The 25,419-nt window shown below is 39.2% G+C and overlaps 1 protein-coding gene across 3 annotated transcripts; it reads left to right on the top strand.

Moving 5' to 3' along the window:
• The first annotated feature begins 1,604 nt into the window (after window positions 1-1,604).
• Window positions 1,605-24,873, top strand: rhobtb4 (Rho related BTB domain containing 4). Of its 3 annotated transcripts, none has more exons than XM_055161650.1 (11): window positions 1,605-1,667; window positions 11,632-11,833; window positions 11,896-11,999; window positions 15,036-15,221; window positions 15,595-16,414; window positions 17,158-17,377; window positions 18,259-18,377; window positions 20,278-20,428; window positions 20,515-20,603; window positions 20,687-20,792; window positions 20,905-24,873. In XM_055161650.1, the coding sequence occupies exons 2-11, from the start codon at window positions 11,642-11,644 to the stop codon at window positions 21,081-21,083; spliced, it is 2,166 nt and encodes a 721-aa protein (XP_055017625.1). In that variant the 5' UTR covers window positions 1,605-1,667; window positions 11,632-11,641; the 3' UTR covers window positions 21,084-24,873. The 3 variants fall into 3 exon arrangements, with proteins under 3 accessions (XP_055017625.1, XP_055017623.1, XP_055017624.1); XM_055161648.1 differs by lacking the exon at window positions 1,605-1,667 and adding an exon at window positions 7,327-7,677; XM_055161649.1 differs by lacking the exon at window positions 1,605-1,667 and adding an exon at window positions 8,687-10,251.
• The last annotated feature ends 546 nt before the right edge of the window (window positions 24,874-25,419 follow it).

Below are 25,419 nucleotides of genomic sequence, written 5' to 3'. Positions count from 1 at the left end.
TAATCTATAATTGTGTGTTTGAGTTGTGTGCTGCCTTTAACTTTGGCCAAATCTATTTTTACCTACATGTGTTACTCGTGAATGAGAGACAGTTTAGGTAGTTGAGACACCCTTGCTCTTGTGTTGGTGTTACTTACATAGAGCACCCACAGACAACAGGCTGAATCAGATTTGATAACCCCGTGTAGCAGGTTGAGATGAGAGCGCTGTCATCACTCCAGTCTGTGTGGTCTGCTCACACATCCAGTAGACTTCTCAAAGTGACTCACTACATATTATGTACTTTGGTTTGCCTGTTTCAGCCCTGATCTATATTTGGATACACATCAATGGCACAGAACAGGGAACTGCCAGGTTATTTGAACATTGATTTTGTTTTGTATCCTAATTGTTCTGGTGGTAGATCTCATGTGGTCATCTTAGGACAACAACCCTCTCTTAAAGAAATCTATTTTCCATTAGGTATATTATAAAATAAATAATTAATAAACACAAGTATATCATGACTATTTATGTATTACACTATGGGATGGTTAATGCCTATTACATTCCTCAACACGGGTCATGTTATACACAAATATTGATTTGCTGAGTGTTATCATACTTCATGATGACTGTTATGGTTGCAGGTCAGATTGCCGTCCATTCAATAGAATCAGTTATAGCGGGGTCAAACACTATCTGTTTGTGTTTACGTGCAAAGCATACATCAAAACCACTTAAACAGCTCAACTTGAACATCACTGATCTGGATTACATTATTATGCACTTGCCCAGACCCCTTACTCTTGTTCTATGATTAAAGCTTTTGGATGGCGTGGATGGAGGGTTTGACATGTGGTCACAGTGTGTGGTGACTATTACATGGCGCTTGTGTCATTGGGCCATTGAGCAGCAGTGCGGAAACAACTAGATACCAGTATAGATTTTTCCATCACACTATTTCGGGATGCCTATGGTGCATTCTATGATTAGGCATATTGTTGTCCATACAATTCCTGTACATTGGATTTCTATTGTTGAAAATAGAGAGAAGGCCATGGATTAACTTGTATGACCAAACTTGTTTGTATAGTAAGAAGGTGGCTAATGCAAGCAGTGTATTGTGAGGTTGTTTTGCAGCTACAGCACAATATGAGGAACTGACCATACTAGTGCATCGTGCAGTCTATTGGAAGTAAAACAAGAGGTTGTTCCGGTGTACAAAGAGGTCTGGTCCTACTCTTACCTCAAGCACTTGATATTTGCTTTAACGTTTCCACAAACTGTAGCTGCTATCTATTCTGTGAAAGTCATAGAGATATGTAATGTTGGTTTAATGCTCTTTGGAACAAGAATTTCATCAACTTCTGTTGTGAAATATAAGCATTAAGTGCACCACACAGTTATAACAGCAGTTTCCTCATATCACAATCCACTAATGTATTGATCAGCCTGCACTTTTGGAAGCCTATAGAGTCTAATGCATGCAGTGCAGGGTCAGTGTTCAGGCTGTGTGCAGTGTGATCTCAGCAGGCTGCAGCTCTGCTCCTCTGAGCCCGAGTGAAGTCCAGGGCTGTTTGGCTTGGCTTCACTCTCTGTTTAATCAGCCTGTTTCTGGAATACTCACCGACCGGTGTGCAGGCCAAATGTACCTCTCACTTTGCAAATCTTCACCGTAGTCGCAGGTCTGTACCATTTTAAATATATTTTAGGCTGATAACAATGTATACCCATTACAGTGTACTTAATTGATGACAATGTGAAATTCAACTCATATGGCAATTACAATTTGATTTCAGTGTATTGTGCACCCTTACCACTGCATTGTTTTTGCTATGTTTCAATTGATTATTTCATTTGCCATTGGCTCATAATTTCTTTAACTATAAACTTTAAATGTAACCTGCCTTGACTCAATAGGAAAGGGGACATTAGTTACTTTCTTTGGTAGCCTTTTTGCCTTGCCTCTGTATAATCCAGCCCTGAATATAGAGGCTGTTCTGTCCAGAGAGGAAAACATCCTGTCATGTGTATGCATTCTGCGTTCCACATAAAACCATGCATACAGCAGAAAGAGATAGTATTCAGTTTTAGTTCTACTATTGTGTTATTTGTACTAAGTGCTACGTTAATCTGACCACAAGAGGGCAGATGCATATATAGGTGCATATATAGCTGTTACATCAAAAGATATAAACATGTATTGTACACCTGCCAAGTAAAACAATAGCATATACTATGGATCAAGATTTATTTGAATGCATTTGCCCTTCAGTAATTAGGTTATGCAAAATCATTGTATCATTCATTGCCAGACAGTAGCATCATTCTTCATACTATACTCTTGGGTTACTGTATGAAGATGTGTCTCAGTGTGCAGCCCAGCAGGTCATCTCCAGGTCTGTTTACTAACCTATATTCTGTCTCCTTGTTCCTGTTATAGCCCTGGTCCTACATTCACTTCCTGATCCCTCTGATCATCCTATTTCTCAACCTGATTCTCTTTGTGGATTTCCTGCAAAGTCCTTGACCTATTCAGCCTTATTGTAACCCATCCTAAGACACTGCAGCTACAGACAAAGGCAAGAACACCTATCAGGCGTGACAACAATAACATCAGTAATAAAAGTGAACAACACAGATTTTCATCATTATGGCATGTGTTACTAGACAAACTGTAGCTACAGTATGTTTTTTACCATAAATGTTTGTATGAGCTAGTCAAATGGTCAATGGCAGCTCTAAATCTTTAGATTTGGTAGTGAGTGCTCAATATCTGTCAATGATTCACACTGGTGGAAGAGGTGATACATAGGAAGTGAAGAGGGATACACACTTATGTCAATGGTTTGATACATTTACCTAGTTCTAGTGTGTTTTTAGTGTTGCTATTTTAGACTTTAGACCTGTGGACAAATTGTACTTAACCAGATTACTTGACTGTCGTGGATTAAGAAGCTTGTTTCCTGACCCCTGTGTAGTATATGCCCAACACTTCAAGGCTGTGGCTTGACTTGAGAAGTGCAATGTGCATAATACATGATGTTATGGAAGACTCATTCCATAGAACAAGTCTGTGCAGAGGGAAGAGTACATGATGACATTTTAGGCCACACTGTTTTGCACATTTAATCTTTATCACTGAAGATTTAAGGGAATTCCCAGCATCTAATCATCTATGACCTCAGACAATCTGCTATAAAAGTGTGATGCTGTTCAAATAGTTTGACAACATTGTTTAAACTGTTTATAACTAGTGTTTTATTTTCAAGTATGATATTTTGTTCACATGTTTTTGGTAAATTGTAATACAATATTCTTGGTGCTATATACATTTGTAATCCCCTTATTTTCTTCCTGCTTTTTGACAGAACTTGTTCTGCATAGCTTTTACTCCAGGGCCCAAGGCACTTCACATTCCCGACATATTCTGCCATCACCACAGCATATGACCTCCTCATTCATCACTATGATTGGGAGCAAGATTCCCACTGTCATCACATGTGCTACAGGTCCCAGAATAATAGAGCAACAAGCAGAAATGTGAAATTCAAGAAAAAAGTAACACTAGTAGTATAACAGCAGACCTTACAAGTATATATTTAGTTGCAATACGTTTGTTCAAGTAATCTTTCAAGTCCAATATATTATTACTATTGAAGTATTCTGAAATTCTAATGAACTTATGGACTCTACTCATGGAAGCAGTTCCATATAAGAAGACAATATTTTAAACTGTTGTTTTGTGTAAAATACCAATTTCACTCAATTCACCAATTTTTGTCAATTGAAATGTTTAAATGTTCATTAAGAGTAATGATTCAACTGCAGCTGCAAAAGCAGAAGTGAGAGTAGATAAGACCAGCCACAGATAAGTTAACAGTAAACAATGCGGCCTGTTTCTCTGCTTCTATAGACTTTTCTGTACTGATTTTAATGGGAGCCCTATCTCACTGCTGAATGTTGTTTTTCTCTTAAACTCAGCACTGACATGCACATCATCAGCTATCTCTAAAAAGGCTGCTACAAAACACACTCTGTTTCATGCCGAAGTGTTGCTGACACTTGTGTGTGTCAAATGATGCATGTGTGTGGAGACAGGGCCAGAGATTGAGAAGAGGATAGAAAAGGGTCCAGTCCCACTGAGGGACATTATACTTTATATGGGGGCTTAGTTTTGTCCTTTGGATATTCAGGCTGTCAGGTTCCCACACGAGATGTGTATGCTCTCTCTGTGGGTTTCAATTGAAACTTAAGCAACTTTTTGTTTCCTATTTGTACATGCTTGGCATAATAATTTGGCATGTTTTGCTTGGCCCTAATGGTGCAATTGTTGCCAGTCATTCTGACTTTCAAAAGATAAAATATATATCAACATTTATCCTGTTAAAAAAAAGAATATAAGAAATTTTATATATTTATTTTGGCTTGTCCACACTAGTGCGGCCACATGAACATCTTCCTCTTAAAATGCCATGATTATTTATCGAGGTTTGGGGCAGGTTCTAAGGGTACACTGTTCTCTTGCATGTAGACAAGTTAATGAAACTGACCCCTGCTTACATGTGATGCGTGTGGCAGTGAAGGTAGAATTTAATCTCTGATACTGTTATCGGCAGCAGGGTGCTGAAGACCCACTGCAGCTCTGACCTACTTGTGTGGAGTGTAACTTGTGCGTGTGTATTTGTTTGGGACGCTGTGTGTACAGGGCTGGGTTTTGGTGGGTGCGTGGAGTGTGAGAAGCTGTGTGTTTTGACAGCTTTAGAGCAACTCCAGTGAAGTATTAGAGCAGGAGCTTGCTGCTCTGTTGAATATTCTGATAATTCAAAGAGGTCAGAAGAAGGCCAGTGGAGGACTGGACACAGATGGTATATACTTTGGTATATATACAGGATTTACTTTTATTGTATTCTTGCTCGGCAGATGCATCATAAATCATAAAAAAAATCTCCCATATATGGTCAAAAAAGAAACACTCCGTGTCACAACAGCAGTGACAGACACATGTTAATTCATTTTGGCATAGGGGCTTTATTGATACAAATACATGTACAGTATAGAGATATAAATATATTTAGTGTTACTACTCATGTACAGAAGCCAGTTCTTAAGAAGCATGTGTTAATGAATGTTTTGGTCTCCCCCTTCAAGCTGTTTGTCTGAGGGTTTCTTGGTGTCCATGCCAGGGAGTGACCTCAGCTTATTCTCCCAGTTTTAATCTCCACTGTGCAAATGCTGTGGGAGTTAGCTTCCCACACAGTTAATGAAAGAGTGATAAAGCTTATATACAAAGATCCACAGTGCCTCCTTACTACAGTAGCTGAAAAGGCAGACATCACCTCACCCTGTCCCGCTTGAGAATTCCTTTACAAGTACATCTCCTGGACAAAGGGGCCGCCTCTTCAGAATTCTAAGAGCTTTTAGTAGCGGCACATTGGAAGCCCTGTTTACTTCTGCAGCATTCCAGCCCATCTTTCATGCTGTTTTATTCGGACCATGCCAGGCTGGGCAAAGGCCACTGTTTTCTCAGGGTCTTGGTCCTAACTAAAAAAAGAAAATATGAATGAAATCATAACAGAGGGGACAACATTGTGATGATCAGATATTGAAGCTAAATGTCTATGTCTTAATATTGTTACACATATTTAAAATGTTGCTGACTATGAAGTTTATACATGTAACATTTTTTATTTTTATTTTTTTTTAAATAAGAAGAGTACTTTTACATCCTAATGATTCCTAATGATTCTTGTACAGCCCATTCAGACAGTAATAATACATACTTACATTTTGGGTGAAGCCTCCAACTTTCACAGATAACAGTACTTTTTCAAATCTTGTTGTTGTTGGGGTGGTTAATCCAAATTAATTTAGCAACTCTTTTATGTAATCTCTAAATACAGTTGTTGGTATTGCATGACGTGTCCGTCACATGGAGTACAAAATATGCAAATGTATATTCATTTTCCCCCTGTCCTGATTTAACCTATCATTGGATTGCAAGATAGATGACCTAAAATCACAGACATAGACAAAAAAAGGCTTTCATTGTTCATCCTTTGTTATTGCAGCCAGTTCCAGCCTCAGCCAGCAGATGTCTGTCTTCAGTTTTCTAAGGAAAGCTAGGTCATACAGCTCAGACTCCTTTGACCTAAGAAGACTGTAAAATACCCAGCTACTGTGTTATGATTGTAGGGATATAACAGTAAAAATGCATAACATCTAACATTTAACCACTTTACCAAAATTATTCCCACATAATTATTTTATAAGCTGAAATGTTTTTATACAGTATTATAAAGATGTTACAGCAGTAATCATTATAGAACTTTTCAAAACCGGTTAATTCTCATCCATTCATTGCAAACCCCTGAGGCCCCGAGAATCTTCAGGGACCCAAATCTGGGTCCAGACTAGGTTGGGAATCACTCATAAATTGTTAAGTAAATGAACATCCGAAAATAAAACCACTATTCATAGATCTACTTTTCTTCCATATGTGTTGCTATGTGGTAGCTTGTTGCTATGCCTGCACACCTAGAATAACCACAAAAGCAACAAAAAGGTCTATTGACCATTAAAACTGAAATTTCATTATGATTGGATTTCAAGACTTCATATAGTACTGGTCTGGTGGTAGGCCTATACGTAAGAAGAATGTTTGGAGCCAATTGACATAAGGAATCCTTGATAAAACGAGAAGGCTTTCTAATACCATATTAGGAAGGAGTAAGGAAAAAGCTTGGTACCAGAAATGTCTGGGCCGTTACGCGCGAGGTTTTCTCCCTAAACAAAAGACAGCGTGCTTTTCGGACAACGTGGGGTTAACAGGATGAGAGTGCAGTTTCAGGGCGGAATTGTAATGCCGTATTCTGCACTCGATTGGCTGCGGTGTTGTCATCACTTTGTACGCGTTTAAGTGTCACCCTTGATTCTAATTGTAGACACAGATAAACAGGCTATACAACGACATAGCGTTTCAATGTGGTTCAGAATTAGGAAGAAGATATCGTACAATAAAAATCAATACTTCTGAATCCTAAAGCAAAGTGACATGGCCCTGGGACCATTATAAAGGCGTGGTTTGGTGTGTAGCGTTTATATTTACCTTTAAAAACGAAGAAAGAAAATACTAATTTGCGAGTGCGTCGTAAAATAAATTTTGGCCATATTAACATTGTATTTTAAGCCATACATTCAGTGTCTAATGATACGACTTTTTTTTTTTTTTCGTTAGAATCTGGCCAACCTATTAATTATGTTTACTTCTCTGATTGTTCTTGAACGCAACAAAGGAAGAGCTGCCAGTCTTGTGTCGTGACGCGCAGACTTGGAGGCGTGTCTTTGCAGAAATCAGCTGGGGAAACAACAACAAAAAGGGGTGGCTCAGACTACACCACGTCCAAGCCACAATTGATTCCATGAATTTACAAAAATAGTTAGCGTGCAGCTTCTTATAAGCCCAGCAAACAGTTCTACTTTAGAGGAGACGGGAATAAGACATTCTATTGAAAGGACAGCGATGTGTGAGCAGACAATGTTCCTCGCGCATCGTCTGCAGTTTTAACGTGCTCCTTGACCAAAACCAAGTCGACAATTTATTTTTTCTCTTGCTTTTTCGTGCTTTGTCCGGTTTAGGGACGGGCTAAATCACCAGCGGAGTGGCATGTGGGTCAATTCCGGAACCGTCGGAAGGTAGGAACTGTCTCCTGCACGAATAGTAGGTCACATGCCTTCCAATGCGTGGTACTATGTGCACAAAGCAACATTCAACTCTAACGGTCTCCTCTTGACTTCAACATTACCGGGTGCTTCTATTTACATCACATGCCATTTCACAATGAACTGAACTTATTCCATGATGAAATCATGCTTAAAAGGATGCTATTTGTAAACGATTGTTTTACTCGCACAGGGATTATTATTTTAAATCCCACATGTGAACATTATTATAGAGTTACGGTTACTGAGGCAGTTTGCTTGTGTGTTATAGTGCAGCAGATGGGCTTGGCGCGTTACGCAAGACCTAAGCTGTACAATTAGAATGTAGGCACCTACATCCACCTACATTTTTTACAGTCTACATAAACATAATAAGTCATAACTTTGTGTAACGTCTTGTATTAAGTTCTTATCTATAAAAAAACTAAAATAAAAATACTGAAATTAGATTAATTGTTGGCGTGCCATTCCAGAAAATATGAATGGGCCAGGTGTTTATGAATGACTGCAGGGAGCAAGAGCTCTTGAGGTGCTTTTCATTGATGAGGACAGAGATGCTATGTTTCCATAGGCTACCTCATCCAGGACGTGCTCTAACGCGGTTTCCTACTGGTGCTGACCGCAGACAGAGGAGCTTGTTCAGAGGTCGAACGAGCGCGCGACTTGACTGTAATGTTGATCCGATGGGCTGTGACGTCACGGGGCGATAGAGTTACGCAGGTGTCGTTGTGATGCTGTCACCTTGGATATGAGAGTCTGCTAGAGATTTTTAAAACCACATGTTCTATAAATAGCCACTTCACTTCCTTGCACGATGCAAGAATATTAAGCTATTGCGGTGCATTTCCGTTGCGGTGTTGTAAAATAGTACATGTCATCTTGGGCAGAGTTTGCCTAATCACCATTTCATCAAGAGGGAAACTTGCTTACTCATTTAATGTGTGAAATAGTGGACTCACTGCTCATTGTCATGAATGTAAAGAAACACAGTGACTTAGCATGAAAAGGAAAAATAGCACCTAGTGTTTCAAAATCAGGCTAGGGGACTGTGTTGTTTACAGTGCATTTACTCTGGCATACTGGAGTGCTGTTCTATTGACTTTCATTCACACTGATAGATGTGTAGCACTGACGTCAGTGACTGGGCGTGGTTTAAGCACCAAGAGCATCTGCAGTGGGCGAGGTGACTCTGCTGTGTGCCATATGAGGTCTAGTGCCATCCAACAGGGAACCAGGCACATCAGGTTATATAACTAGTCTGTGCCAGCTGCGCCTATGGCAGTTACCGTCTCACCCACACACATGCTTGCACGCACACAGACACACACACACATTTAACACCTAAGATCAATGGAAAACACAAGGTGATTCATATAAGTTTGGACAAATTTAAAGATTACATAGATGAGTGCACATGTCACAACAAATAGACATGGTCCTTTAATTTTTGTGTTCAATCCTGTTATACTGTAAAACCCGGCAAGCTGACTGCATGTTGGCTCATTACTAATTACACAGGTAAATGCAAACTGTTTAGTTGATCTTCAACATTTTTAGAAGAAGTCCACAGCCTGAAAAGAAGACAGAGGCTCTGAGGCTTTTGAGATGATTTTTTTCCGTTCTAGAAATGCTGAAAGTGTTGCATAACAGAGAGAGGAAGTCATGGGAAATAAACCGGATGTGCATCTGTGCTTTATTTGTGTGGTGTCGGTTATGACATTATTAATAATTTATATACTTGATTTATAACAAAACTAAACAGTACACACCATTAGATGTTGACTTAGTACAGGACATAAACAGTATGATTTAAACAGTAGAGACAGTTTGAATTGGAATTGTGTGGGAAATGTTCTCACAAAAGTGTTCTTAAAGGAAAGCCATATTAGAAGTGTCTTTGGTTGTCTGGTCTTCCGATGCATTCAAGTCTCAATCTGCTCTGCTATATCTGATTTTTCCATTATGTATTTTGGGTATCTATTTGTTCAGTCTCTCATTAAAGAATTAGACAAAACTTTATAATAATTATACTAAACACAGCCTTAATAAAGCACAAAGAAAGACTTAATTCATGATGAACACTTTGATTTAGAATGATACAGGCCTATTAACTAACTACTTAATTAAAGAGTTTGAGTTAAGAGGTAGAGTTAGGAAATTCATTATGCAGCTATTATTAAGTGTAATCAAAAGTATACAATAACATATCTCAGTCTTACTCATTAGTGAGCTGCATATGAGTTCACATACAGGTCATTGCTAAATATAACTTTCTGTGAATCTTACCAAAGCCTGAAGTGAAAGTTAGTTTTTGACTGTAGCTGTGTACAACTGGCAACCACAGATGCACATCTTTTGAGTGCAGCAATGTGTGAGTGCATTGTGAATTGTGTTGATTGATGCATGTCCAGCCTGGAGCCTAGTATAAAAGCACACATGTCACAGGATAATATTTGGGATTTTTTTCTTCATCCTACTCAAAACTTTTGATAGACAGACTGCGCTTACATCATCTCTACCAACATTCTGCAATCTATCTCTGTGCAGGTGCGTTGATTTGTTTATTACTAAGCCCCAGTAATGGCTGACTCCTTATTTGAATTTTTTAAACCAAAGACAAGACAGAGCTTACCTGTAAATTGGAAGTTTATGTTAGTTTATTTTCATCATTTCAAGATAGATCTGGTACCATAGCTGAGTTCTTGGTTCTTTTCTTCTTTTGGCTCTTTTAAATGTATTTTTATTCACTCAGCTCTTTCTTAGTATAGTGCAAAATAGTAGAATGGCTTCTTAAACTTAATAAATACATTTTATTGAAATCTTACAGTAGAAATAGTGTTGTATTATGCATAACCCCAGTTCGCTTTTCATTGAATACTAGCTATAAAATGTAATTGCATCCTCTGGCTCTCACTGTACGTGCGACTGTCTGAAGGTCATGCAGATAAAAACCTGACCTAAAAAGGAGAGTTGTTTCAATAAATCTAAAAGAATAAGGTCAACAGAGCTTTCATACACATTTCAGGTAGCCTTCCGTGTTGCACTATATGACGTCAAATGCATTTTTATTGAAGTGGCTGCAGAAGGCGATGCAAACACAATATTGGGTATGTATAGAAATATGAGAGCCTCCATGGGGCCTTATGAGAGTGCACACGTGGCTCATATGTCCAGTGAATAGATGCCGTTTTTAGCGGTGGTGTCTGTCAATGCTTGACTGAAGTGCTGCTTTGGCATTCATGTCAATGGAATAACAAGTGAGACCTTTATGAATGTTTCAGATGCTCTATTTATGGACTTGGGATGGCTCTATAAACAAGTTAGCCGCAGGGACAGATGGACTGATTTGCTGACTATAGACCAGTGTGTGTGGGTACTTGGGTCATTATGCAACAAAGTAGATTCGTCCAGGAATGTAAAAAAAAAAGTGTAATCATGTGTTTGGACATGCCAGAAATGTTTATAAGCTGTTTATGGAAAGGAGATTTTGATAAGCTTTTCACAGTTGTGTGTGGCTTTAAGAGGAAGTCAGTTGAGCTCTGCACAGAATTGCCAACATCCTGTGCCAAGGCTGTGGTCAGGCGTTGAGGTGTGCTGGAGAGCCTCAACCACAACCACAAATGACACTCTGCAGTACAGTATAATCCAGTAACCCTGGATATTACGTTGTGATATTTGAATTATAAGGCATGTTGCTAATTGCCTCCCAAATCTAGTTTTGCCTGCTTTACCTGCCCCTCAACAAGATGCATATGCTTAATTGATTACCCTTAATTATGAGTCTTTGTGAGGGCAGTTGCATATATCCCCAGTTAATATCTATTGACTAAATGACCACTGTACTCACTGAAAAAAATATGGATTATTCTGGATAACAGTAGATTAACAAAAAGCAAATGTCTTAATCTTAACACTTCTCCCTACCAGGGCCCTCTCCATGGATATAGACACAGACTATGAGCGGCCCAATGTGGAAACCATTAAATGTGTGGTGGTTGGGGACAACGCAGTCGGCAAGACCAGGCTCATCTGTGCACGGGCCTGCAATGCCACCCTCACACAGTATCAGCTGCTCGCCACCCACGTGCCAACCGTCTGGGCCATTGACCAGTATCGAGTATGCCAGGAGGTAAGTGCTCTTTTGTGAAGACGACTCAGGCGTTTTTCGATTTTAATGGACGTGGGTTGCAGGTGTTAGAGCGATCACGTGATGTCGTCGATGAGGTCAGCGTGTCTCTGCGGCTTTGGGACACCTTTGGGGACCATCACAAAGACAGAAGATTTGCATATGGCAGGTAAGAAAATAAAAAAGCCTCTTTACATATTGATATGTGAGCGTGACCATCAATAGATAACTTGTCACTGCATTGTCACTAAAAACCTGAGGGAATGGATTGATATAAAGCTTGGGATCAAATGTCAAATACATGACTTTACTGACAAGACATGCAAAATCTTCATAGAGATACGTTATCTAAAACATTTTAAAACGTTTACAAAATAGCTGTGGAACAACCCTATAAAGTGCTGAACAACTCTATAAACTGCTAGATCACACACTTTACGTTTATTAGATTATAGGGTGACAATACTTTTGAATTAAGTCTAAGTTTATTTTTATAGTATCTTAAAATCTCCATTGGTTTAACCTTAGGGTAAGTGATAATTCTATATGATGTGATGATACTATCCTGATCTCTATCCATGACCACAGGTTTCAGAATGATGAAAAAAATAGGACAGTTGCCATAGTGATTAATAATTTAAAAGAAAACATTATAGCTTTTGAATGGTGAAAAGATCCTCACAATGTCACGTATAACAGAAAGCTGTCCAGTGAGGCCAAGATAAAAAAGTACATAATCTGATCAGGGCTTTTTAGTGAAACTAACTGCATAACTATTACATGATTCAAAATTGTGATTTCTACAGATCAATATTGCACTAGTTACACACAATGGGTAAATATACTGTAGTAACTACAGAAAGAAAGACAAAAGGAAAGAACAATAGTAGATTAACCAAGAAAACCAGAGAGCCACTGTTGTTTCATCCCCAAATTGTTCTGTAATCCAGCTGCCACACTCTCTGCTAACCTCTAACCTCATCCATGCTCCTTCAAACATGATTGGATCATCAGTCTATCCTCTTACTCCATATCCTCTGTCAAAGCTGCTTTATTGGCTTGAGATGAAAGTTTTATTTCTAGATCAAAATCTGTAAAGTGACAGGAAAGGATTAATATTTGACCATAGCAAACCGCAGGCCATTGTAAATATAAAAAATGTCAATAGGGAAATAAAAAAGATAAAGTAAGTATGTGCAGAAGTAATATTACAAAGAAATGTTGATTTGCTTTGCTGAATTTGTAATGTAAAAATCTATATAAAATAACATTACTTACCACTATGATCACAATAATATAGATGCTTTTCATATTCTGAATCAAAATTACATAGCATACAGTACTTGCCTACAGTCTTACATGCAATGCAATTTTAATTTCTAAATATAGTGGGAGTACTCTCAAACATATCAAACTACGATTTATTCACATCTTTAGTATTATGTAAATCACCAAGATAAAATTACTGCACTAAATCTGATGCCATATTCTATAATAAGTAGAGTTCTGTTATGCATCGACTGTTTGTGTAATTGCATCGTATTTTTTTCCCTCCACATGAGCCTCAGTGCAATAGTACACTGTAGTGTTTTGTGCTTGTCCCTGAGCGTGTCCTGTGTGCTCTGTCAGACTGCAGTCAGCTGATGGAGAGGCAGTGCCAGCTCAGCACTTTTTCACCGGCCTCACTGTTCACAGCACTGACCCCTCACGCCTTTTTCCCTATATTGTATTTGTGCCACATTATTCCAGTTTTTCTTTAGGGACATGCTTTGTCACCCATGTGTCACCTTATTTGACCTCTCCTATCTCCCCAGTGCCCTTTGGTACTTAACATTTCCTCATAGTACATATGACCTTGTTGTGCATAGGGTGTGTTTAGATGAAAAACTCAAAATATCACAATGGCAGACATAACGACTGCTTTGTCTGGAGTTGGTTATTTGGTTAAGAAAAGCAAAACAATTGCAAAAAAAAAAAAAATAGGTCATCTATGGTTAACTTAACTTGTTAATCTTGTGTTTATGGCATCTGTAGCATTATTATATAATGTTATATATTTGTAAGATTAGTAAAATGTCTGTATGTATGATCTTATATAATCTACTACTTAGTTGTACCGGGGTCGCAGCTTTAGTATGTCACCAGGTTTATAAAATCACACTTTCTGAATGATATAAACATACTAATTGAAATTACTTATCTTGGTTTTCACAATAATTATTTTTAGTTCTTATAAAAATGATGTGACTTACATAATCACAATTACTGATTATGGAATTAATTTTGACATGCCTCATTTTTATTTGTAGTTTCAGCTATAGAGATTCAGTGTATTCCCTCAGTGTTTGAGGTCAAAAGTCCCTGGTAGTTGTGTTGATCTACACGTAGATGATTTAGCAGACTTGTAGTGTCAGCATTTATTCACTCCAAATGAACCATGTCACTGATATTGACACATCTTTATCAACCATTACCTAGAAACATGGCCTGCATATGTATGTCATCTAGTAGCGATAACAACAGTCTTTGATGATGTTATACTGCCTAAAACAAAATTACATTTTCTGAGCTATTCTTAGTCATCTCTTTGTGACCATGTAGCCTTAGAGGGCTTAGATGTGTTTATGTAAGAGGAAAATAGGCCACACAAATCAGTAGCCTGGAGGTCCAGACATGTGCACATAGACACAGAGCCAAGTCCAATACGCACACACACATTTGGCTCTCTGCACTATTGCTTACTGACATTAGCCATCAGGATTGCACAATGTACAATAAAAATCTTGTTATGCAATAGCTGTAAATGCAATGTCTCTCAATATGTATATTGTTATAGTCCGGTTTTGAAGTTGTTTAATAATCAAATACATTTCAGTGGTTTTAAAATAGGGCTTATGAATCGAGTTTGAATCGAGACCAAGATTGATTTCTAATGGTCAAAGGGTCTTTTTAATTGAGAGGTCCACACCCAATCTTCTGTCTAACAACAATCATGTTGTCTGGAGAAGAAATTTGTGTTAAATTTAATAAGACTAAATAAAATTGAATCAAACTGATTATTTTTTTTGTCATATCACCCTGCCTAATTTAAAATCCTTTCCTTACCACTACAATTCAAAGGGAGCATCATAACATAATTGCAGATGCCACACTATGTATTACAGATCTATAATTTTGGTGTCTGTTTTATTTTTTATCCCTGTAGGTCAGACGTTGTGGTGCTTTGTTTTTCTCTGGCTAACCCAAACTCCCTGCGTCATGTCCGTACCATGTGGTTTCCGGAGATCAAGCACTTCTGTCCTCGGACGCCTATCATCTTGGTTGGCTGCCAGCTGGATCTGCGCTATGCTGACCTGGATGCTGTTAACCGTGCCCGCCGTCCTTTAGCCAAGTGAGAACTTCTGCACTATACTCTTTTTAGAATAAGAGGTATTTAAGGCCAAAGAGCAAGTTAGGACTTTTAGATTTTAGATTTCCATGACATTATACTTTGGTTGAAATTCTGGGAGACCTTAACCATAATTACTGCTTGACTAACCTAAACTCACTCACTATCCTTAACCTCAAATACTTATCTAAAGTTTATTTCATGTAGTTGATTTAATATTGAAGAATTTACCCTATGGGGTCCCTATTAATGTTCTGTGTATACAGATTTAATTCCCCACAATGTGATGAATGCTCGCCTGCTCGGAGTCAGTGCCAATGATATAGCAAAAAGAGTTTTGAGTTGAAATTAAGTTTGTTTTTAATCTTCTCTACAGACCCATTAAACCAACAGACATTCTTCCACCAGAAAGAGGCCACGAGGTCGCAAAGGAACTAGGTATTCCTTACTACGAGACAAGTATTGTGGCTCAGTTTGGAGTCAAGGATGTTTTTGACAATGCCATCCGAGCTGCCCTCATCTCTCGCCGGCATTTGCAGTTCTGGAAGTCCCATCTAAAGAAGGTCCAGAGGCCACTGCTCCAGGCCCCCTTCCTGCCCCCTCGTCCTCCACGGCCCATAGTAGGAATCCCAGACCCCCCACCCTCTGATGGAGAAGGCCCTGATTCTCTGTTCTGCCAGCCCCTCTGTGCTGATGTCCTCTTTCTCCTCCAAGGTGCCGCCACTCGAGTCTTCGCACACAAAGTCTATCTTGCTACATCCTGCTCCAAATTCTATGACCTGTTCACTCTGGATTTGGGGGGGTTATCCAAAGGGCAGGTGGGAGAGGATCAGGCGAGCAAAGAAACTATGGAACTTGGAGAAGAGGATGAACACACGCGGAGAGGAGCAAAGGAGCAGGCAGGTCGTACCAAAAGTCTGGACATTGACAAAGATGGCATTCAGGGAGGGGTACAGGTGTTGAGTCGACCCCAGCTCCTGCAGCAGGGCTCTCTAAGGACTTCCCAGAGTGATAATGCACTCCCTTCTCGAGCCCAGTACACAGTGGGGGTGCTGGGGACCGGGCGGGCACTCTCTGGGTGGGGCAGGGGCTTTCTGAGTGTTTGTCTGGAACATGTGGATGATCCCGTGACAGGACGCCCCCGACTAATGACTGTGGTTGCCATGGATGCGCTCATACAAGAAGAACCGTTTAAGGTAATAATAATGTTGTTACAACAATAGGGAGTAATAGTCACATTTTTCTATAGCGCTTTTCCACCTTCAAGGCACTCAAAGCGCTTTACAACAAGGAACCACTCACACCCACACATTGACAGACACTGTGGGCAAGGTGGATTAAGTGTCTTGCCCAAGGACACAACAGCAGTATTCATCTGTGGGAGCTGGAATCACACCAGCTAACCTGTGGGTCAGTGGATGATGTGATGTTTATATCGAAAGCTGGATTCAAACCGCCAACCTTCAGATCAGTGGGCGAATGCTCTACCAACTGAGCCACTGCCGCCACTAGCCTAAAACAGACAGTTCAAATGTATGTACATTTACATAGGGCTGCCCAATTTTGCAAAAACACCTAAACACCTAAGATAAATATCTAATGCATACAGGATATTTTGTTTTTTGTTCAGGCTATTCTAAATATTGGCAGCATTTGCAATTTGATAATTGTGCCAACTCAAATTGCAATTTTGATTTGATTGTAATAAATTATTGCAATAATATATATTGTGCAGCCTTACCAGTGATTGAAATGTACACATATAGGATATGTTTCTTCTATTTGTCAATACAAATATTACTAAACATATTTTTATCATGTATAATACAAATACTAATACTAATGTTTCTATCCAAAATGTATTTGAAAACATTATAATACATGAATATTGCTTGCTTGCCCTAGTTTGCATAACTCAGCTTGTCTTTGGTTGTACTAGGCTGTGCTCCAGTACCTCTACACGGGCAGCTTGGATGAGGGCAGAGGGGATCTGATGCAGGTGGCCACTATAGCTGAGCTGCTGGAAGTGTTTGACCTGCGGATGATGGTGGCCAATGTGCTGAACCGAGAGAGCTTCATGAATCAGGAGATTACCAAGGCTTTCCACGTGCGCAGGGCCAACCGGATCAAGGAGTGTCTCAGCAAGGGGACTTTTGCTGGTAAACCGCACACACAGTCCATAGGTTTCAAAACAAACAGCTTGGAAAGATTATTGTGACTGTACTTTTCTATGTGAATAGCATGTGCCAATACCAGTATACAATAAACGTAGCGCTGAGGTGTGCTAGCATCACACATTGTTATAATATGATTATGTTTATTGATCTGCTTACTTCAGCTCTCCTTATCATACTGCATATTCCAAATACTTAATCTTTTTTCATATGAAATCAATTGTAATAATATCGTAATATATATACATATCCTATAATTCATATTAATTTAATTAAAAAAGGATAGACAGGCAGATAGACAGATATGTCATTGATCTCAAAGGAAATTCAAAAGCTGCACTATGTAACTCTGCTGGTCATTACTTGCTTGTTTCCATGGAGATGTTATTGCTTTGCCTAGAATGTTCCACAGTACATCATTAAATGTTTCTATCTTGCATTAAATCAACTATGGATGTATTAATTGCAAAAAAAAAAATACTTTGGGAAACATAAATCTTAATTTATGTTTCCTTATGATGTCACCGGTTTGTTTCCATGAAGATTGATACATTTAATGCCATAATGCGAAACACCTTTACGCAAAACAATAACATCTATAACAATGCGACACAGTGGCAAACCCTCCTCCAGAAAAAGTTATATAATGCACCTTAAAAAACATTTAACCTACCTTATTCTTCCATACCCACTCTCGCAGTAACTGTTCTGTTGCTCTGTAGATTTATCTCTGTCTACCTGTGTTCATTTCTCTGTTCCTCTTTGCATTTCTGTAAGTCCTATGCTGTATGTCTCCACCTGTCTCTGTAGCCAGGGTTTTTCTGTGCTACTCTACAAGATGAATGCTCTTTTCCACCCGGTTTCAGATGTGGTGTTCCGTCTGGATGATGGCTCTCTTCCGGCTCACAAGCCCCTGCTCATCTCCAGCTGTGACTGGATGGCCGCGATGTTCCGTGGATCCTTCATGGAAAGCTACACTGATGAGGTGGGTCAAAACAGATGTAAGCATGAAAGGGAGTGAAGAGTGGTGAGAGACAATCAGCAAATTAGGCAGAGGCGGAAATTCATTTTACAAAACTGAAGACGGCAGGTCCAGGGTTTCAGCCTAGCCTATAAGACTATTGCGTCATACCACAGAACATATTTCATAAATATTAAAATGGAATAAAAAACAAATACTATAACTCAGTTGAAATATGCTACCTATTAATGACCTCAATTATTGAAGATATGGGTTTAGTATTTTAAGTTTTATCAACAATGCTACAAAGACTATAATATACTAAATGACTATTTTCTTAATTTAGTAACAATGTAGGATTGTCTTGTGGTCTAGACGTTACTGTGCTCTGAGAGGCTTTGAGTTGCAGGATTGGTTACTTTGAGTGTTCTCTGTCCTTATACTCATATTCAGGCCAAGGCTTTTCCATTGGGCCTGACCTAACTCCAGGAAGTAGATTAACTCACCACTTCTCTACTCTGAAGGCTGTGGAGAAACAGATCCCTCGAGTATAGTTTCTTGTGTCTAATGTTACCTAGACCAAGGTGTAAAAAGTAAACCAGGTTTCACATATTTTCACATTTTGTGTTAAGCTGAAATTAAAATAAACACATTGTGTGAGTGGGAGAGAGTGTTTGTTGTAGACTGGATATGAGCAGGGCTGAGGGGGCACCGTTTGGACTGCGGGTGGGCTGCTTGTGTCTATGGTTACATTAACTGAGTTTGCTGAGGCTCTGTTTGACTGTGTTAACGCAGTGAGTTGCAAGATCCCAGTTTTCATTCTTGGCTGTACAGGTGGGCAGTAGTCACCATCCATAGTTAATGAGTGTGTTTCATATAATTTGCAACTCTTCCTCCTAGCTAAATATCTTCCGAAAACTTGTGCACACTTTCTCATTATGCATATTTAGTGTCCCTCTCATCTTCCTCAAGCAGTACACATGTTGGCTAGTCAAGTGTGCATGTCATGATTTATGACTGATTTGAAGCAGCCATAGTGGAAAGCAAACATTGGTCACTAAAAGCTTAGGAGAAGTAAAGCTCTATTTTAGAGCTTTTTCATGTCTCTAGCATAGTGTTACATAGACAGGGCGATGACAGTGATTAAATTCCAAACCAGTTGTTGATAAAGTGTACAGTGCTCCATACACATGTGCCCTGCCTACAGGACTGCTGCTGTGGAGTCTTTTCCTGAATGCTTCCTGTTCTAAGATGGAGCCTTCAGTTCTGAAGACCACCCATGTGTTGGCATTGTTGCTTACAATTCGTAAGGATAGGTCACTGGGCTGACATTCTTCCTAATTGGTTATGGAAGCTGAGGTGAAAGAGGGCCTCAGTTAAGAACTCCCCGTGAGGTCAGGCTATCGCTGTCATTATTTAGCCTCCTTCCGTGTTTCATAGCACACAGGTAAATGAATGCCTGCTGCTCAGTCTTACTTCATTAGGCTCTCTCTTCTGTCCTAATGCCATTATGCTATAGAGCAGGGCTCTGCAAAGGTGTAAGGCTAAGGTGTTTTAGTTTGAGATTTACTGAGGTACCTGTATGAACTTTATCTTGTTATGTGTCTCATTATATTATTCTTCTGTGATATATGTGTGTGTGTGTGTGTGTGTGTGTGTGTATACACACACATTGCAGTGAAATACTTTCTATAATCAGCCTTAACATGAAGAATATGGTTTCAGTCTTGCATAGCAGAAATGCACAGTGAGGTGTCAGCCATATTGGTTACATCATTAGCCCCAGACAGTGCTTTCATCTGGGATCACATCAAAGCCTGTGTGACTGAACAGGATATCCTCTGCCCTAATGACATTTACTGTACAGTATTGTCACTAAACCCATTATACTTGGACTATAATTATAATTTACTGTTTGTAATAGGTGTCCATCCCCAACACAAGCACAGCGTGTATGAGAGGGGTACTGGAGTTCCTTTACTGTGGTCTGCTGACTCCCAGTCCAGGTCTGGAGCCCATGGAACTTATAGTTCTGGCCAATCGTCTCTGTTTGCCACGCCTTGTGGCTCTCACTGGTAAATGACTGTTTCATTATAAATATTGACTCTCCACATCTGACTGTAGGAAACTAACAATAATAACATGCTGTTTGTGTCCACAGAACAACATGCTGTTGACGAACTTCTTCATTTAGCAGTGAAAGGAGTGGATATTGATGGGCAAGTGTTGGCCTACTTGGAACTGGCACAGGTTAGAGACAAAAAAGTACTTTGAAGGATACATGTAAATTCTGCAGTTGTTAATTAAATCATGAACATATTTCCTTGTTGTAGTTTCACAATGCCAAACAACTGTCAGCTTGGTGTCTTCACCACATCTGCACTAACTATAACAGCATATGCAGGAAATTTCCCAAAGACATGAAGGCCATGTCTCCAGGTATGGCTTCTGTATCTGCACACTTGTTACAATATAAAAGCTAACAATGCCTGTTATTAGGTCACATATTTCAAATGTACTTTGTTCATGACACAATAATCTATATGTGCAGATAACCAGAAGCACTTTGAGAAGCAGCGTTGGCCTCCAGTGTGGTTCCTAAAGGAAGAGGACCGTTACCTGCGCTCTCAAAAAGAGCGTGAGCGTGAGGAGGAGATTCTGCGCAAGCAGCACACCAAAAGGGGCTGGTGTTTCTGGAGACACCCGTCTTCCTCTCCACACATCTCCTGAAGTCTGCTCCTGAGGCTAAAGAGAGAACTAAGTCAAAGAACTACTATGACTGCTTGTTGAATATTTGGGATTTATCTGGTGAATTTGGCATTCAGGTGTGGTGGAGTGTTGTGGATATGTAGCTGTGGGTGACACTTGTGCTTCCCAGTGCCGCCCTTCTGTTCCTCCTCTTAAAATGGTCCCTCCAGCGATAGAGCACCCAGAATGTACACTGGGTGCAAGGGCTCTGATCTCTCAGTCTGCATTCTTCACACTGACCTTAAGGCTCCATGTGCGGAGCTAATTCTGCCTTCACTTACACAGACTGTTAACTTGCACACATGAACACGATCACCCCTCCAAAACCAGCACTGGAAACAGGGACACTGACAATGTCTGATTTTTACAGATTTCTGCCCTCTTCAATATCTTTCAAGAATGATGTTATCAGGAGTCTTCATGGACACTAGCCCCAGAAAAAAAGACTGTTACAGTGAAGTGTGGAAGTGGGTGTAACAGGGCAACTCCAAACTGCCAATGGCCATGTTAATTGCAATGAGCTGATAATGGCAATTAATCCCCAGTCAACTGGACTTCAACAAGCTGCCAAATCTTTGGTGCTTGGCAAAATACAAGCTTATATGAATGATCTGAATTAACCCCTATGCACTTTGTATGCTCTCTGACAGTAATCACTACTAGCAAAATACATTTTGGGGACCTCTCTACTGGCAAAAGGATAAGTGCTTATTTTACTAACAGTTTTACTTATTTTGTAATATTTATAATACCAAAGCTGTGATTTATTTTAATCCAATCATGATTCTGCAAAAGGTAGTGGCATATATATTTAGAAAGTATTAGAAAAATAACTGTAAGGTGTAGGTTTTGGTTTGGGAGAAATGTCTCCGAGGTGCATACTGCCTTCTATTTCCTTTTGCTATAATTGAAAATGGTGCTTAACATATAATTTTATAGTGTCCACATGCAATTTGATACTGACAATGTCTCAAGAGTTTTAGTGTTTACCACATAACACTTTGAAGGTATTCAAATGGGAGAGTATTGTGATTCTTAGCGTTTCTGGGCTCTCTCAGAGTTGGTGATGTTAGAATGTGTAAAACCATTAACCACCCCATGGCCTCTGCTGCTTTATATTATATATTTCTTCTTAACCAATAGATAGTGCTTTTGTTGTGATTGAATAGTTGGAGTGCAGGTGAGAGCACATCAGATTTGTTGTAAAGAGTGATAATTTCTTTGGGCTCTGGGCCTTTATGCGAAAACAAGACATTGTGGTGATGACTTTCTATTAACACATTGTTCTATTTGTGCTTGTGTGCCCCTTAGCATCACCAGTGCGACTGCTGGAGAAAGATGGATTGTGTGAGACACGTGGTGTGTTCTCCATGGGAGATGTGTCAAAGTTATTGTCAGCTACAGAAATAGAAGGTAGAAAGGATCTCACAAGACTTAAGTGAGAAATTGGCAAATTCCTCTTTGAATTATGTGCAAGTGATGGAAAAGCATATCCCAGGCTCCATCTGTTATTGCAGTACATGCAACCAGCTACATTTGTTTGCAGACATGAATATGCCTGTGTATATTTGGGTTTTAGGAGGTTGCATGTCTCTGATCTGTAATTCTTTTCCTACTGTCCATGTGCCTTATAATAGTTGGACAACCAGAGTCAGGTAGGATTTCAACTAAATTCTCAGTAAGAATCTGCAGACTGGTTCTGTAGTAACTGATTCACTATAATCATAAAGGGTGATGGTGTTGTTTTTATGCACTCTCAACCATTATATCAAATGGAGAGGTCTTCTGAGCGAACCTGAGCCATGCCCCTTGAGCACCTTTGTTTTTTGCTGACAGATGGCCTTCACTTAAACTTTTCTAATTGTAATAGAAGCAACTTTGGCCTTAGTATAGTCATTATTATTAGTATTATTATTATTTCAGATTGTGATAATGTTTGGTTTTAATCCTCTACTCAGCTTTTAGAGAGAAAGCTAAACAAGCAATGGGTTGACAGGTTGATTCCTGCAGTCTACAGAGTTAAGCACTGGCTGGTCTCGGTGCTGGGGGGGCTGCACGGTTAGCCTATAGTCTTTACAATGACACTCGGTGTTGGAATGCACTTTCCTTGTTTTTATGTTTATTACTATCCCTGTGCTTAACACAAATGGTTTATTGTGTTCTATTTTCTGATGATTGTAGCATGCTATTTACACTTATACTCTAAAATGGTTATTGTTAAATTCTGTGGTAGCTTTTAATTAGCTATTTTGCTTTATGCACAGATCAGCTTTACTAAATGAGCTCCATGCAGCTCAAAGTAGCATATTATATTAGGCAAGCACATCCCCACATGCTCCCAATATGCAAATGAATGGGTTCTTGACCAAAGTGTTTGGTTTGACCCTTAAGGTGCTGTTACCATTAAAACATTTATATCAAAGTAATGCTTAAAATTTACAACAGCCAAACTCTACTTTTGACTTGTATACCCACAAAATACATAGTGGTGGACCCCAAAATAAGCAGTTTTATCTGCATGTGAGGAGGTAAGATTAGGTTGCATGTTTCTTTGAGCATCCACCCTATATGCATATGGATTTATAAATGTAAATGATAATGTTTTGTTTTTGAATGCTTGCTCTAAGCCTCTAACTGGCTAAGGGTTATGGGATAATGTGAAACATTACTTTTTATAAATGTGCAACACTGACACCTACTGGCCAAAGTCTGTTCAAGCCCATTATCTGCAAGGCCTCATTCTTAGTAGAGTCTGTCATCACTGTTTGGTATCTCCTTTTCTGTGCCTTGAGTAAAACCTCACTCTTTTGGCTGTGTACAGGCTCTGCACGCAGAGTTTTCTGTGCTCAAAAGAGTTGATAAAGCCAAGAAACACACAAGAGCACAGAAACTACAGTAGGCAGCTCTCATTTCTGTATAGTATCTTATCGCACAGTGTTTTTGACTTCCTTTAAGACATTCAAGAAGCATTATATGAACTTCCACCTGCACGTCCAGTGTATTGTCTATGCTAAGATGCTAACTTGTCATATTTCTAACCCAGCAGTTAAGGCAGTGTTTTTCCAGTGTTGCATTCATTAAGGTGCCTGTATGTCATGCTATGTAGCCTGTCATTACTAATATTGTGGACATGCCCAGTTCTTGTCCATCTTCTCTTAGGTCTTCTTCTCTTTAAGCCAAATGAAGTCATACACTCTATTGTTGCTTAGCTACTATGATTTGTTGAATTATACTGCAATCTTGAAAGAACACTTATAGAGTATGTACGTTGTGCTTTAAATCAACATACAGCAGTGTTGCAAGTTTAAACAGACAAAGCATATGTCACTATCCTCGCTTTATGTGTTAAAGTGTTTGTATGAGGCCCACTGTTCAGGGGCTGGATACTTCTACTGTCATGGTGTTTAACCTCTGGTCTTTACTGTACTTTAAGTGGATGGTATTGACTCTGTAGTATTATGATGCACCTTTGTTCCTTATGACTCATATGGTATGGGTTTTATTAACTTTATTACTACCACTTATGTTGTGTATATTACAATAAAAGGCAAACAGAGCACAGCATACACAACTAAAACTATCAAGGGCTTTCAAACAATCTACAACAATCAGAATGTTTTTGCGGCTATTGCAAAAATGTTGTGAAGCTTAATGTTTGTAATATTTTTAAACCACTGATTTGTACAAAATATTGAGAAAATGTGATAAAAAGCGTCTTTTTGCCATTTCAGTATTTTGATGTTTGACATGGGTTTATTAAAACGGATAATCTTTTAAACTTGACTTCTGTTTTTATTCATATTGATTTTAAAGGAGCACCATGTAACTTTCTAGTGAAAGGTTCACCACCTGCATTTCTTCATGGAGATATTGCTTTGCTTGGAAGGTTCCACAGTATTAAATATATTTATCTCCATAGAAACAAGCTGGTGATGCTACCAAGCCATGTTACAGGTCAGTCCTGTGGAGAGGGAACCACTGCTCTCAGTAAGAATGCATACATGTCAATGTATTTTTGAGCAACAAAAGCACCCGAAATGGAATAAAAGCAAGACAGATAAGACCCCAAAGTTATTACGAGTAACAGAAAAGTTCAAGCACCCTCTATTGGACATATCATAGCATCACCGCTACCTGAATATTTAAAGCAAATGAAATAAACCATCTTGTATGCTATGATGTGTGAGTATTTTCTCAGTAAAGTGCCAACATTTGATTACAGACCACAGGGCTGTGTCATGTGCTTTGGCATTTGCTTCAATTCCCATTTCCCACAAATGTTCTGGTTTAACAGACTCACTCTGAGAGACACAATGAC

The sequence above is a fragment of the Boleophthalmus pectinirostris genome, unplaced genomic scaffold (genome assembly GCF_026225935.1).
Source record: "Boleophthalmus pectinirostris isolate CB_2022bp ecotype Guang Dong unplaced genomic scaffold, ASM2622593v1 HiC_scaffold_4, whole genome shotgun sequence".
Taxonomy (NCBI): Eukaryota; Metazoa; Chordata; class Actinopteri; order Gobiiformes; family Gobiidae; genus Boleophthalmus; species Boleophthalmus pectinirostris.
This window is presented reverse-complemented; position numbering and strand designations above follow the sequence as displayed.